The sequence below is a fragment of the Gigantopelta aegis genome, chromosome 2 (assembly GCF_016097555.1).
Source record: "Gigantopelta aegis isolate Gae_Host chromosome 2, Gae_host_genome, whole genome shotgun sequence".
NCBI lineage: Eukaryota > Metazoa > Mollusca > Gastropoda > Neomphalida > Peltospiridae > Gigantopelta > Gigantopelta aegis.
Window position 1 is genome coordinate 46,243,885 of NC_054700.1, and position 14,492 is coordinate 46,258,376.

Consider the following 14,492-nt stretch of genomic DNA (forward strand, 5'->3'; position numbering starts at 1 on the left):
ATAGGCGAAATAACGTGCATTCAAACGACACAGAGATTTTTAAAAAGTGGAATTAAGTCAACTTCGTGCATTTTATATGATGATTTGTATATAAAACCTGTCGGGGTTTGGGTTTGTTTTCATGTAAATGCAAAGAAAACAAATATCGAATAGGAAATAAACGTAACATTTGCAAAAAACTTTGGGTCTAAATAATTGAACAGGATAATAGTATGTAATAAGAACTGGTTCATTAATGAGGTAATATTATTATATTTTCCACTTCCCAAATTTTACATCTATACAGAAGAAGGACACAAACTGTATTAAATAATTTTAAACGATGTCTAAAAATTCTTTCGTCTTTTGTACGACGTACAACACGTCTCTTCAGGTTTCCTGAGCAAAACAGCTTAGTGTTTTGTTGTTGGTTTTTCTTTTTCCTTTTTTTCGTTTTTTGTTTATTCGTTTGTTTATTTGCTTGTTGGTTTTTGTTTGTTTGCTTGTTTGTGTTTTGGGTGTATGTGTTGTGTTATAAATTTGCTTTTCAAAGACAAAGTTTCCCGTAGATTTATTTTCCTTTCTTCTACATTTTCCAAACACAACGTTAAACCTGTATATGGGCAGAATGGAGACAAGTCGAGCTAGTCGTGAGTTTCGTATTACTGGTATGTTTCTCGTTTTTCTTTCTTTTTTTTCTTCTTCTTTTTTTTTGGTTGATTTGTTGGGGGGTTTTCTCAGGGTTTTTTTTTGTTGGTGTTTGTATGTCTTGTTTTACAAATTTGCTTTCCAAAGACAAAGTTTCAAGAAGCTTTCGTTTGCTTTCTCCTACATTTTCCAAACACGACGTTAAACCTGTACATGGGCAGAATGGGGATAAGTCGAGCTAGTCGTGAGTTTCGTATCACATCTGGGAGGAATGGCAGGTCGTATATGGACGAGGAAGTCTTGGCTTTGTCGGTCTCTTCCAGTTCCTCCTCCTCCTCCTCCTCCTCCTCCTCCTCCTCGTGAGCGTGCCAGCCAACCAAACCCCTCTGTTTCTTTGTTCCTATCATAAGGAAGAAAGGAAATGTTTTATTTAACGACGCACTCAACACATTTTATTTACGGTTATATGGCGTCGGACATATGGTTAAGGACCACACAGATAATGAGAGAGGATACCTGCTGTCGCCACTTCATGGGCTACTCTTTTCGATTAGCAGCAAGGGATCTTTTATATGCACCATCCCACAGACAGGATAGCACATGCCACGGCCTTTGATATACCGGTCGTGTTGCATTGGGTGAAGAGACAAAATAGCCCAATGGGCCCACCGACGGGCATCGATCCCAGACCGACCGCGCATCAAGCGAGCGCTTTACCTCTGGGCTACGTCCCGCCCCTCTTGTCATAAGATAATAAACAGCAGTGTTAATAATAATACAGGTGTATGTCGTAGGTTATTGGCTTTATCCTGTTACGGTAACCATTGGGCTCGCATTATTCACAGCCATGTTTGTGGTGTGTGCACATGTGTATGTGTTTGTAAGTATGTGTTTGTAAGTCTGTGTTTGTAAGTAAGTGTGTATGTATGTGTGTTTGTGTATGTTGTATGTATGTATGTATGTATGTATATATATATATATATATGAATGTATATGTATGTATGTATGTATGTTTGTTTGTATATGTGTATGTGACAGTGTATGTGTATGTGTATGCGTATGTGTGTCTTTGTGTATTTGTACATACCAGGCATTGTGTTATCCAGAAAACAAGCCAGTACTCCACCAACGACAGAGGGATTGCCTAGAAGCGCCATTATGACGCCATCCGCTCCTAGATTCCCTAAAATTATAAAAATGTGTATAGTATGCCTATTATATTAATACCACGCTTAGGATTACAAAAAATATGTAATACATGATATTAACATCTATATAGAATCACACGTTAAAGCCACACCTTTCACTGAGCAAAACTTCCTTATTAGGTCATGAAAGGTCATTTGAGGGCGTGGTATAAACCAGTTACCGCATAAACTCGTAGTTCACTGTTTTGGCATCGGCATTACTAATTGTGTTTCTTTATAACATCGGCGTAGCAAAGATATTGGAGGTTGCACCAACATTGAGGTGGGAGGCGAGGTGGGGGGGGGGGGGGGGGGGGGTGAGCGGGGTACCTACATTGTCTTTTACACGTGTTATTGGGCGACAACAAATATAATTTTAAGCTATTGTAAAAAAACAAAACAAAAAAACCCACAAGAATGAAGTTTGTTTTGTTTAACGACACCACTAGAGCACATTGATTTATGGTCATTTTAACACAGTCATAGAGAGGAAACCCGCTACATTTTTTCCATTAGTAGCAAGGGATCTGTTATATGCATCATCCCACAGGCAGGATAGCACATACCACGGCCTTTGATATACCAGTCGTGGTACACTGGCTGGAACGACAACTAACCCAATGGGCGCTTTACCACTGGGCTACGTCCCGCCCCCAAAACCCGACAACCCCAGAGCATAAACTACCTGTAGAAACTCCGTGAGGGTTGCGCTTCACCCAGTACGGCATCATCATGCCCACTGTGAGGGTGATGCCGATGATGGCGGTGTTGCGGGTGTAGTTGAGGTCCACCAGGGCCAGGTTGGACATGGCGACGCCCACGAGGCTGCCGAAGTTGATGAGCTGGACGCCGCCGAGGACGGAGTACGGGATGGACAGGAAGAAGGCGCCGATCTTGCCAACGACGCCAAACAGCATGTATATCAGTCCGACTGACTGGAACACTCTCCGGCTGGCGACCTGGAAGATTAAGGTAGTACTAAACCAAATAACTTCCGGCTTGGTCAAAGTTCGAGGTGCACCCAACTTTTGATAGAGCAGTTAACACCACAAGTCCTGTAATCTTTTGATGTCAGTGTGTTGGTTGTAAAAAATACAATTTTCATCTGGGCAAAAAATTTATGCAATTTTATTTCATCTAGTACCACTGTGTCAAATAGCTTTGTAATTGTACTCAATATACTCAAATTTTATGCGGAATTAGGGTAGTCATAGACGCTAAAAAATGCGCAGCTTGACCCCCAATTTTTTCTGATTCACTTTAAGGGTGATGGGTGGTAGTATTTATAACCGTGGTGTTTATGTCGATTGATATGCGATAAGAGTTCTATGGGATTTGATTTGGCGGTATGAAAACTATGGGGACTATCCTGAGTGTAACATGTTTACGATTAACATATCCTTTTTGAGGACTAAAATTAGATATTAAAAATATTTTCCTTTGTAGAACATCAATATCTGTTTAAACCAGATGTTTGTTGTAGCCCAAGCAGGTATCACCTTCCAATAATTTCATATTTACGAAATAAATAAATACATGTATATAAATAAGATAAATATATATACACATAAGTATTATTATTATTATTATTATTATTAGATATGCAGGTACTGGTGTTCCAAACAAGAACAGATCTTTAATATGTAATTTTAGTCGCCAAAAAGACTCTGGACTTACGTACCTGCTTCATATCTGTTTTGTTTTTTAGTTCTAGAGCCGTACCTAGGTTAAAAATAAGGGCTGGATGTACAAAAAGAATCAAGAGAAAAACTGGGGTCTTCAACATGTCAAAAGGGGCATTTTTAGATAATGTTTTGCTTGTTTGTTTTTATTTAACGACACCACTAGAGCACATTGATTCATTAATCACTGGCTATTGGATGTCAAACATTTGGTAATTTTGACATATAATCTTAGAGAGGAAACCTGCTACATTGTTTACATTGGTAGCAAGGGATCTTTTTATATGCACCATCCCACAGACAGAATAGCGCATACCATGGCCTTTGATATATCAGTCGTGGTGCACTGGCAGAACGAGAAATAGCCCAATGGGTCCACCGACGGGGATCGATCCCAAACCGACTGCGCATCAAGCGAGCGTTTTTTCCACTAGGCTACGTTCTGTCCCCCTTTTAGATAATATAGGACACATTTTTTTTATTTGTCTTGATCCGCAACTCCACCCTTCTTCCGCTCCCTCCCCATACGTATCATACGGCTTACCCTTGTTAATCCTATTGCTCCGATATTTCCTCCAAGAGGTGAGGTGGAGTGTCCAATCCCTACCGCACCAGACAAGACAGTGGCCACGCCCTCTATGAATATGCCGCGGTTGACACCAGACGAGGGTGGGAGTTCTTCCATGCAAGCACGTGCGCATGTGTAGTAATCGCCGATAGAGTCGATGATTGACAGTAGAGTGCAGACGATAAAATTGACTAGAACAGCAATGTGCATCTTTGGCGCCCCAAACTGGCCTGTTAGAAATAAAAAGTTTATTTTGTTTAACGACACCACTAGAGCACACTGATTTGTTAATCATCGTCTATATTAGATGTCAAAACATTTGGTAATTTTGACATATAGTCCGCTACATTTTTTCATTAGTAGCAAGGCATCTTTTATATGCACCATCCCACAGACAGGATAGCAAATACCACCACCTTTGGTGTACCAGTCGTAGTGCACTGGCTAGAGCGAGAAGTAGCGCAATGGGCCTACTGACGGCGATCGATCCTAAACCGACCGCGCATCAGCTGAGCGCATTACCTCCTGGCTACATCTCACCCTTGTTACAAATAATATGAATATAAATAAATAAAATAATTAAAAGGATAATATGATAATTTAGCTTGTCATTTAGTAATTATTTTTATAGTTTCTATAGACCGTTTGCGTCATGGAGAGGGGAGTTCCTCCTGCTTCAGAGATTGGGTGCCTGTGCCTGTGTTAAGTTTTAAACCCGTAGCAAATAGCATAACATATTTATAAATAAATAATATCCCCCCACCCCCATTCCAAAGAAAACTAACAAAAAAACACACAAAAAAAACCCAAAAACATTTTAAGCTCCAAGAAATTACCAACTAATTTAATGCATTAACAGGACATTCCTGACTTTGCTACACTTTTTAAGATGTTATTGATTAATAGAGACTTTTTAACGTTTGTAATTACATATCAAATATATTTTTCAGCATAAAATATTAGTGAATCTATATTAAACGTGTTTCTGATCGTTCTAATATTTGTACTAGGTTAAATTTCATCTTATTTCCTAAAATATAGTTTTTTTCGTACGTACGAAATTATTTGAAGACAAAATCTAGTTTGGGCTTCTTACACATATTAATACGACCAGAAACACATTGGATATACAGACACTGATATTCTAAACAAGAAAATATATTTAATATGTAAGTTTAATTGTAGAAATATTTTATTAGTCGAAAACATCTTACAATGCAGAAAACTCAGGAATGTCCCTTTAAATCTTATTTCTAATACAGGAATGAAAGCAAATTCTGAAACAGCCAGCAGCCAAAGAATTTGAATTGTTACTAGTAATCGAAGGAAGGAAATGCTATATTTAACGACACATGCAACACATTTTATTCACCGTTATATGGTTAAGGACCACACAGATATTGAGACAGGAAACCCGCTGTCGCCGCTTCATGGGCTTCTCTCTTTGATTAGCAGCAAGGGTTCTTTTATATGCACCATCCCAAGCTATCCCAAGATAGCACATACCACAGCCTTTGATATACCAGTCGTGGTGCATTGGCTGGAACGAGAAATAGTCCAATAGGCCCACCGACGGGGAATTATCCTAAACCGACCGCGCATCAAGCGAGCGCTTTACCACTGGGCTACGTCGCACCCTCTACTAGTAATCGAGTGTAGGGGGGGGGGGGGGGGGGGGGGGGAGGTTGCTCACCCTCAACGACCCCACCTTGGATCTGCCGCTGCTCATTGTGACGATGATCAGAAGAGAATATCCTACCTGGGTAAGGAAAGTAAAACCACGGCATGTCGGAAATGACATTTGACCTCGCGTCTGTCCTGGCTAGGAACTCTTGCTGCTCTGGGTCATCTGTTAAATACCCGGATGCGGTCAGTATGTAGCTGACCACCCATCCAATCGTTGTGGAAACGAGAAGCTAAAATAAATAAGACGAAAGTTTAAAAAGTATAGTCCTATTTAACGACCATTAATGAATCATCGGCTGTTAGATGTACACACAACTGATAATTCTGACACACAGTCTTCATAAGCAGCACAACACTTACCACGTCCTTTGATATTACCAGTCGACGGACACTGGTTGGGGCGGAGGAGGACCAATAACACACCGAAACTGGGTCTGAGTCTGGTTCTAGTTCTGACGAGTATGCTACCAGTCGAAAATGAACTACAGATCTGGCAGCAGACGACATAAACCAAGCTCTATATTTTCACACTGCCAGACTGGCAGAAATTTGCTGTCTGTGCCGTATTTAGAAAAAAAAAAAATCTTAATAAACAACAGGAAAGATATATAGGAATCAAAGTAGGATTCTCATAATTATTGTTGGTGTTTATAGAAGAAAATATATCTGAAAATATGAAAGCAGTTAATATGTACATATTGAAAATTAGTAAGTTACAGACCCAGACGTCAAAATACACCAGACCGAGTCTGGTTCAAGGAAAGTAATTTTAAGATCCACCTTAGCATGTGGATTTATAGGGTATTAGTGTGATAATATCTTAATTGTCTCACCATAATCTAAGTTAGAAGAGAAATTTAATCAATCTTCTCTATTTATTTATGGCAATGTCTGTCCTACCCCCAGAAGGAAGAATACAGCACTGGTAAAACGAAACAAAATTAAGTGACACGTTTTGGGGGCATCAGAGAACAGGGGCGTAGCGTGATCTGGACCTGGGGAGGGGGGGGGGGGGGTTCGAATATGAACCAAGTGGACCCTTTTTCTATTTTGCTTTTGCACCACTAGAAACTCCATATGTATAAACCTATATGCTTTAGTCCGAAAGCGGACCATTTGCTTCGGGGGGGGGGGGGGGGGGGTCGTCTTAACCCCCTGCAGATTTGATCCAAACGGCGGTAATTTTCAGCACAACAGGACTCCAAATCTAAAACATGATCAACAGTTGCCTGAACACAGACAGACCAGTAGGAACGATATATGAAGTGGGGTAGACGCGCAGTCTCTAATGTGTGTAGGGGACGCAAGCCATATTTTAATTTTTATTTATATAGAGTAGGACAAAACCAACAAAAATCGTATATTTTCGTCTTGAAGAGGGTGAAGGTCTGTATGTGCCACCAGCACCCCACCTCCCAACCCACCCTGGATCCACGGTTCACCCCAGAGGAAGAAGTAGTCAATAAAAGCCAATATAAAATTCAACCATGCGTCTTGAAATCACCATGACAAATAATCCACAAACACAATGTGATATTTAAACTACTTCCGTTCCAATTAGTCGCTTCCGGTGGACACAACGGTACTCTGACCTGATAAAAGTGAAATGATTACGTGATTAAATGTACTTACAGAAAACATCTTGTGACTGTTTGATCTTCTGAAATGAAAGCTGCGGGTTTTTGTCCACGCTGGTAAGGGTATTTCATGTTTAGCCAGATACAAGGACAGAAAAATAGCGATGACTACTGTACTGAAAGAGAATGGAATCATATATAACATGCTGGTAATTTCTTCAGTTTTATTGGGGTTTTTTTAAAGTTTATTTTTATTATTTTGTTTTATTTTATTTTAATTTGGACATCTACTTGTGTGTGTTCGTGTGTTGTTGTTTTTTGTTTGCTTATTTATCTACTTATTTATTTATTTAAATAAAAAAAGAGTTTGTTTTGTTTATCGACACCATTAGAGCACATTGATTTATAAATCGTCGACTGTTGGATGTCGAACAATGGTAAGTTTGACATATATATTCAGAGAGGAAACCCGTTACATTTTCCTGTTAGTAGTAAGGGATCTTTTATATGCATCATCCCACAGAAAGGACAGCACATACTACGACCTTTTATATACCAGTCGTGGTGCACTGGCTAGAACTAGAAATAGACCAATCAGGCAAGCTAGTTCGACATCAATGGCCGATGTATTTTTCGTGCTGGGGTGTCGTTATTCATTCATTCATTCATTCATTCATTCATTCATACATTCATTCATTCATCTATACATTCATTCATTCATTCATTCATTCAATCAATCAATCATTCATTCATTCATTGTTTTTGGTGTTGGTGTTCTGTGGTGTGTGTGTGTGTGTGTGTGTGTGTGTGTGTGTGTGTGTGTGTGTGTGTGTGTGTGTGTTTTTTGTTGTTGTTGTTGTTAGTGGTGTTGGTGGTGGTGGTGGTTAGTCTTTTTTCGTTTTTGTTTATTGAGGGGTTTTCACGGTATATTTAAAACAAAATAACAAAAATAAAATAGGTTTCCAACACAAAATGCGAATTTCATCGTTTACTTACAGCATTCCGACACCCCACTGTGTTGATATAAAATGTATGACTGGCGTGATCATGAATAGGCAAATCAAGGTCAAGGTCGGCACGACGGTGACTGGTCCTATGAACTGGACGACCATTCCAACCAATCCAGTAACGCCGATTAGAGTATGGACCGCCCCAGCGACCATGAGACTTCCGGCCAACTAGAATCATATATTACACCAATAACTCTGTGTGTTCTATCATATTCTGTAATATTGGAGCGGAAAAGAATTATCTGCTTCTAAAATATAAATATGTTTATAAAATCTCGTGGAAGCTAGAAGTATCTTCTGTATATAATCTCGAGAATATGTGATACCTCCCATTTCATCGACTGACAACCCAAACTGGTTATATACACTCTGCAAAAAATTAAGATAGTCCACGATTTTGCATTTCTTTCAATTTTATTAATATTATTATTTATTTTTTGAGTAGATGTGGCTACATGCATGTAATAGGAATCGGTCCAAAGATATATAATTTGAAAACATAATAAAATTACTTTTTCAAAGAATTTTCTAAATGTTTTTAACGATAAAATTTGGTTTCTGAAGATGGTGACTTTGGGCATAATGTGTTCTGTCATCTCGCAATATGCTCTGCTCTTTCGAAATGTTACAATTTGTATTGCTTCTAAACTAAAGAAAGTTGGCTGAATGATTCTTCTTCAAAATTATAATTGGACATATTCTAGCTCTGAATTAGAAACAACTTTAGAGATATTCCATTTTAAAAATATAGGGAACATGGTAAACTATCCTGTTTTAAAATAAAATAAAAGGGCATTGGATATATCCTACTTCTAAATTCTGGAGACTTTTGGACATATTGACTTGGTTGTTATTAAACATTGCTATTCCCTTCAAAAGCAACTATATATAAACTTACCAGTTGTAATTTTGGCATGATAACGTTTTCCCTGTATTCCAAAAGATCACTTGTAGAATTGCCTTCAGTAGGTATGGAAATGTTGCTGTTTTTGTTGAATGAATGTCCTAAAAAGCATGCACGATATTCACTTTACAACATACATAAAAATACATAAATATTATGCCTGATGCAGGACAGTACCCTGAGGCGGGTATGTGGGGTGGGGTGGAGTGGGGTGGGGGTAGTGATGAATGCTACGCACCCTATGGGGAACATTGTAAAATATATTAAATATATCCATACGATGATATCGTCTTCTTATACAGAGTCCACGATTTTATCTCCACACAAAACATCCTACATATGTGTTTGTGATGCCAAGGCCCCCCCCCCCCCCCACACACACACACATTCAGAGCGAGAGAACGAGAGAGAGAGAGAGAGAGAGAGAGAGAGAGAGAGAGAGAGAGAGAGAGAGAGAGAGAGAGAGAGAGAGAGAGAGAGAGTTTTGAAGAGTATAAAGAATTTCTGTTAGTTGCGTGGGGAACCAATTCAAGCAAGATTCATTAGTCTCTAATAAAAATGTTCAGTCGTCCAATGAAATTAATTAGGACAGACATATGAATTATTGTTGGGAGACAGCAGATACAAACCAAGGGGAAAGGGATACTCACCAAAGTGTCGTAGAGCCGGGCCATGCAAAGGACAAGACACAAGGTCCTTCTATACCGCATTATCGTTTACTAAATAACAATGTTACCACGATGTTTATCCAAATACCTTCGGAGCGTAAAGCTGGGCACTTCCATTCATCCAACGTTGCCAGTGCCAGCAGTGGTACCACATAGATTGCAGATGGACCTTGATACAACGGTAATCTGCAGACGATAGATCAAACAAGAATTAACCCCTTGTGGCTAGTTAAATCCAAACCGCGAGAACGGCCGTGGGTGGTGTATGCGAGCTATCAGCATTATCAAAACCCTATTTGAATGCAGACAATATTTAAATGGAACACAACTATGGCACATTAAGAGAAGCAAACAAACGTTGATGAACTTTTTCTTATGAACTTTACAACACTACACTATCCATACCCATCGTATATCCGAGATCCACTTAAAGACACCCGAGGCCCGTTGTTCAAACGTTACTTAGCTTAACCATTGGTTAACAGAACATTTCCATAACAAAGGACTGAATCAATGCAAATAATTAAATAATGTTGAAACTTGATTTATAACAACCAAAGGTATCCATACATAATCGGTTCTAAAGTTAATTTTGTATTTGTGCAAAAACAATTAAAAGGAAAATAATTTAACTAATCTATGAACAACAGGACCCTGGATTGCTGCCCTACGCGTAAAGGGCAAACCATCCACTAAAAAAGACACTACAAAAACCGATACGAATGGGAAGTGACTAGCCTCGCAGACACTGCAGGGAAGCGTGGATTACGACCAGGGACCATAACAAATAGTCTTATGCCGAAAGGAAAATATTTCACCCCATTATCATGATCTATGCATGTTTGTAATACATGTTTGTGGGGTATGTGTTACATTTTTGTGGCGTCTTTAAGAGATAGAGAGAGACAGAAGGACAGAGACGGAGAGACAGGGAGTTTGTTTGTTTTGCTTAACGACACCTCTAGAGCACATTGATTAATTAATCATCGGCTATTGGATGTCAAACATTTGGTAATTCTGACTAGTAGTCATCAAAGGAAACTCGCTACATTTTCCCTGATGCAGCAAGAGATTTTTTATATGCACTTTCCCACAGACAGGAAAGCACATATCACGACATTTGACCAGTTATGGTGTACTGGTTGGAACGAGAAACAAAAAGAATCACTTGAATGAATCCACGGAGATGGTTCGATCCTGCGACGCAAGCATCTCAAGCGAGCACTCAACCGACTGAGCTAAATCTCGCCCTAAAAAAAGAGAGAGAGAGAGAGAGAGAGAGAGAGAGAGAGAGAGAGAGAGAGAGAGAGAGAGAGAGAGAGAGAGAGAGAGAGAGAGAGAGAGAGAGAGCGAGAGAGAGACGAAGACATAAATAGAGAGAAATGAATTTCATCACTGGAAGAGAAGTGGATTTCATAAATACAAACAAGACATTCTAACCTTATTCCTATGGTGCACTGCAGGAACGTGCAGAGTCCAGACATAAACAGCGTGGAACACAAAAGTTGCGTCCTGATGACGTCATCACTCCCAGAGCAGACGAGCTCTGCCACGAGGAAAACCGATATGAGACTTCTAGCCAGAGACAGGAGGACTTGCTGTGAAAGTAACACAAACAAGCATTGCTGTAGGCAGCCCATGGAGGATGACTGCCACTCCCGATTCTGAACATTATGTTCTCCCCCATTTACAATGCGAGTAAAGGTATAACTTGGAAGGAGAGTTTAAAAATTAATTTGCCGCTCTCCCGACCCTGTGTCGAAACTCCAAACACCCATTTGTTACCCTAGTTTAAAATGTTCTCTTCTTGTTTTCTTTTATTTTTGGGGGGTGGTGGGTGGGTGGGGTGGGGTAGGTGGTGGTCGTGGGGATGGAATGGGTGGGTGACATATTTTAAAAGGCACTGTAGGGTTAGGGTTCGTCGTTGTTTTTCTGTTGTTGTTTTTGGTTGTTTTGTTTTTTGTGGGAGGGTTGCTTTTTTGGAGGGTCAGTTTTTTTAGGTTTGTTTTGCTGTTCTTGTTGTTTGATTGGTCTGGTTTTTTGTGTGTCTTTTGTATGTGTTTTTTGTGTGTCTTTTGTGTGTGTGTGTGTGTGTGTGTGTGTGTGTGTGTGTGTGTGTGTGTGTGTGTGTGTGTGGTTAAAATGTTTGTTTGTAGAATGACGTCACATCGGCTGGTGTCTTCTTCTAAGGTGGAGAATTAAAGATTGTTTTTTCCTGGTTAATTGCAACATAATACACAGGCTAAAGGTTGTACGTTTGGCTCTATAAAAAAACCTATCGTTCCGATGCTATCTATATATAGTAGAGTCAATATAAGGTTTGACCCTCAAAAAATTGCTACAAAAGGTTTTTTGGTGGTTTTAGGTTTGTTGAGTTGTACATAATAACATACAAAAAATCTATTAAAATCAACCAATCAGAAAGTAGGAAAATTAGGTCAAATCCAATATGGCGGATATATCAACCTTTTAGGCTTTTTATCTCGGACGTAGTGCAGCAAAAGCCTATTACATGTATTATTCCTGACTAGGAAAGTGACTGTGAGAATTTTAAAAAACATGTCTATGATCTTGCAGCGACATCATATGATATCATAACATCACGTTCCAATTTGGTTGCTAAAACATCCAATATTCAAAAACTATTTAAAGCTGACTGAATTTTATTTGAATGATATCATTATTTGCAATGGCAAAATATTAATTTCTAATGCCATTTTGAATAATGCTTCATTGCAAAATTAATGAACGTGAGGTCATGATAACCTGTGACATGTAATCCACATACTTGCATTCTTGTTCATCCATAAAATGACTCAAGTTGACATGACCCGCAAGCAGCTATGCATGGTAGTCCACAGCCCCTGCAGCTATAACGGGGTGTTCTACAGGCAGTTGAGCAGTTGCATGGACCACCTTCGGGAGATTGACAGGGGCAGCATTCTGCATTAAACGATTGTCTTCAGCTTTCCATTCCCATTTACCTTCCTTTCCAACCCATACCATGATCTGGTAGTAAACTGAAGCAGTGGAATTTGGTTGAAGATGTAGTTGGGGGAAGATGTTCAGGTGTAACAAACGATTCTGCTGCATCCACTTTTCATTGAAAATGTTATAGTGCAAGGTGGCAAGGGAATCTGTAGACACACACCCCCCCCCCCCAACAGGATAGCCATAGCTTGGCTTCCCAAGTTCTCCATGATGTCACTTGTCTGGCCAGGTAAACTGGGATGCACAGGATTTCTGGACAGAATCACCTTTAACAAGTTTTTGGAAAGCAGACTTCGGAGGGTTTTGGCTTTGTTGATCCTTTTGAATGAGTATATGTATGCAGGCTTTCCTATCATTTTGGTGATGATTTTCTTTCCAAGACTCTTAACTCATGAACATTCACATCATCATTTCCCAAAACACCATTTAATATGTTTCTTAAAGTTGGGTCTGTGGAGAATGGCGTACAGGGGACCATTTTAAAACTTATTTTCTCTAGGTCAGACAAATCTCTCTTGATTCAGTAGATTCCTTGTGTTGTTCCCTGTAGTGTATGACCGATTGTTAAAATCCTGCATTGCATCATTGTATTCTGAAGATATGGGGGAAGACCTTCTCCATAATGCACACTGTTCTTCTGTCATTCCACTTCCTCTTGTCAGGCCACCAATACTCTTTAGAGATCGCATCAATGTCTGCTCTGTCACCAGGTCTGACCCAAGGCCAGCCCAGAACTGATCATTGTGTCAAATAATGTTGAACGCTTATCAAACTTCCTGAAAACAAGAGGATGGGTTGTCTTAAGCTCGTTCATACTTTGTAAATAGAGGTAGACAGATTTTAGGTATTTAAATGCCCAACTACGGCAAAAAATGGCAGACAGTCAGATACGGCTTGCAGGTGCGTTATCCATGACCCCTTGCGACCAGCCTTGACCAACGTTCTAGCAATCTGTATAATTCTTTGGTAACCAAGCCATAACTGACTGGCTGTCGACCAAGCAGAAAGTTCCTTTTGTCCATTTCCGTTCAGATTTTTGCTATCATTTCAGATGTGCTTATGGATTCCAAAGTCAATTACACCCGCCAATGAAGAAGTGTACATTTTATCAGACTGATTTAAGAGTGATGCAAACAGGATCATTATCCATCATGTCTGACATAAGCATGCGATTAAGACATTTGTCCACAAAAACAAATTACAACGGAATGATCCCTGGAATGATTTTCCTGTCAGCATTAGGTACCACAGCATTTTCACCATAAACAACTCCTAGAAATGTTTTGAGTCCTGTGCCTTCCATCAGTGTACCAATTGCTTCAAGTACATTCATGAATGTGTGAAAACTGCTGAGCATCAAAACAATCGTTTTCAAATTACTATTCTTTGATGCATTGCTGATAGTTTCGGATGCCTTCCAGTATAAAGGTTGGTCAAATGCTATTATTGGGCATACATAGTACTTCACAGATTAAAAAGGTAATCAAGTGTGGATGGAATACACATCTTGTCTTCAGAGTATATGTCTATCATGGGCAAGAAAACAACAGAAGACTGACCGAAATGAACATAACCTTCATTGACAATATGCA

At 39.5% G+C, this 14,492-nt stretch overlaps 1 protein-coding gene across 1 annotated transcript; it reads right to left on the reverse strand.

Moving 5' to 3' along the window:
- Nucleotides 1-111: 111 nt before the first annotated feature.
- Nucleotides 112-9,322, reverse strand: LOC121378608 (solute carrier family 23 member 1-like). The gene is made up of 8 exons (XM_041506870.1): nucleotides 9,236-9,322; nucleotides 8,324-8,505; nucleotides 7,383-7,503; nucleotides 5,824-5,980; nucleotides 4,041-4,294; nucleotides 2,500-2,773; nucleotides 1,715-1,810; nucleotides 112-1,027 (listed from the first exon to the last, which is right to left on the reverse strand). The coding sequence occupies exons 1-8, from the start codon at nucleotides 9,251-9,253 to the stop codon at nucleotides 783-785; spliced, it is 1,347 nt and encodes a 448-aa protein (XP_041362804.1). The 5' UTR covers nucleotides 9,254-9,322; the 3' UTR covers nucleotides 112-782.
- Between the last annotated feature and the right edge of the window lie 5,170 nt (nucleotides 9,323-14,492).

Bases quoted from the DNA above. Each gene is read 5' to 3' on its own strand.
- LOC121378608 (XM_041506870.1), bottom strand. The intron at 5,981-7,382 runs GTAAGTACATTT...TATTTATTTTAG, and splicing joins ACAGTCACAAGATGTTTTCT to CTTCTCGTTTCCACAACGAT. The intron at 2,774-4,040 runs GTAAGCCGTATG...TTAATCTTCCAG, and splicing joins GAGCAATAGGATTAACAAGG to GTCGCCAGCCGGAGAGTGTT.